The 1,775-nt window shown below is 25.3% G+C and overlaps 1 protein-coding gene across 1 annotated transcript; it reads right to left on the reverse strand.

The window, feature by feature from the left end:
* Positions 1-256: 256 nt before the first annotated feature.
* On the reverse strand, positions 257-1,615 carry EMWEY_00059790 (formin binding protein, putative; the record flags this gene model as incomplete). The annotated part of the gene is made up of 5 exons (XM_013481227.1): positions 257-483; positions 705-832; positions 970-1,041; positions 1,170-1,219; positions 1,511-1,615. 5 exons carry the CDS (start codon positions 1,613-1,615, stop codon positions 257-259), a joined length of 582 nt encoding a protein of 193 aa, XP_013336681.1.
* Positions 1,616-1,775: the final 160 nt, after the last annotated feature.

Raw genomic sequence — 1,775 nt, forward strand, 5'->3', positions numbered from 1 at the left:
ATATATATATATATAATATATATATATATATATTATATATATATAGGCATGTATAGTTGTATATATGCATGCATATAGCATACTGTAGCAACAGCAACAACAGCAACGGCAGCAAAGGGAACAACAGCAACAGCAACAACAACCACCAACAACAACAACAACAAGAACAGCAACAACAAGAACAAGAATAAATAAATAAAATAAATAAAATAAATAAATAAATAAATAAATAAATAAATAAATAAAATAAATAAACTTACTGATTAAATGTTAGATGTTGATCTTTTAGATCAATAGATGATTTATCTGAATATTTTTTGAGTAAATGTTGTAGGTATTGATGTTGTTGTTGTAAATAATATATTTTATCATTAAATAATTCTCTTGGTGTACTACCACTCTGTCCTATCATAGATGTATATCTTATATCCTTACTTATACTAGATACAAATGTTACCCAATCTGTACGACTACTTAGTTCTCCTGTATACATATATACACATATATATATTATTTATTTATTTATTTATTTTATTTATTTTATTTATTTATTTTATTTATTTTATTTATTTATTTATTATATAGAGGTTAGGCAACTCTTATTTATTGTTGAATAATAATAAGAAAAAGGGTTGTTATTATACAACTAATAAAGGGAATAAATAAAATAAATAAATAAATAAATAAATTAATTAATTAATTACCTTTATCTATTGCATCTTGTAATAATTCCTTAAATGCATCTCTTCTCTTCCTTTCTTTACGAAAGTTTTGTGCTTGTCTTTGTTTCCTTTCTTGATCATATCCATGTCTTACCCATTCTTCCCATACTCTATACACATAATTATATAAATAAATATATATTTATATATACTTCCTCTTAATATACAACAACAACAGCAGCAACAACAGCAGCAGCAGCAACAGCAGCAGCAGCAGCAGCAGCAGCAGCAGCAGCAAATTGCTTACTGTAGGACGTCTATCTTCATCATATTTTGCAACTTTGGATGAGAGAGGAGTTGATCCTTAACATCTACCCATCTAAATACAGCATAATAACAACAAGAATAAATAAATAAATAAATAAATATTATAAATTATAATTAATTAATTAAATATTATTTATTTAATTAAATAAAAAAAAAGAAAAAAAGAAAGAAAATACTCACTTCTTCTGAAAAGGATATTCTTGTGGATTTTGTTCCAGTATCTCCTCTAGCTGCAACATAACAACAAAATACACAAAAGAAAAGAAATATAAATAAATAATAATAAATAAATAATAATAAATAATAAATAATAATAATATACAAAGCCAGGCCAAGCCCAATACAATAACAGGTTAGGGGAAGTCATAAACCCGCAGTAGCACCAAAGGAAGGAAGCAGATACAGATGAAGAAAACAATAATAAGACAAATAAAAAAGAATATTTTTCCTGTGTATAGAATAACAATAATAATGAATATAAATAAAATAAATAAATAAATAAATAAATTAAATAAATATACCATAGCAACATCTTCACGTCTTCTTTGTTTAATTTTATCTTTAAACATTTGCTCGTTATCGAACATCCATTCCTGAAAAAAATCATCTCTTTCGCTTTCTTGCATCCAAGTCCACCATTCTTCGAAATGGAAACGATCAGCTACATCTCTGTGTAGAAAAAATAAAAAAAAAAGCAGAAAAAATGAATAGGAACAAGAGGAGGACAAGGAGGTACAATATGATGTATGCTGCCTGCATATATATATATATATATATATATATATA

The sequence above is a fragment of the Eimeria maxima genome, genomic scaffold (assembly GCF_000499605.1).
Source record: "Eimeria maxima Weybridge genomic scaffold, Emw_scaff2971, whole genome shotgun sequence".
Lineage (NCBI taxonomy): Eukaryota > Apicomplexa > Conoidasida > Eucoccidiorida > Eimeriidae > Eimeria > Eimeria maxima.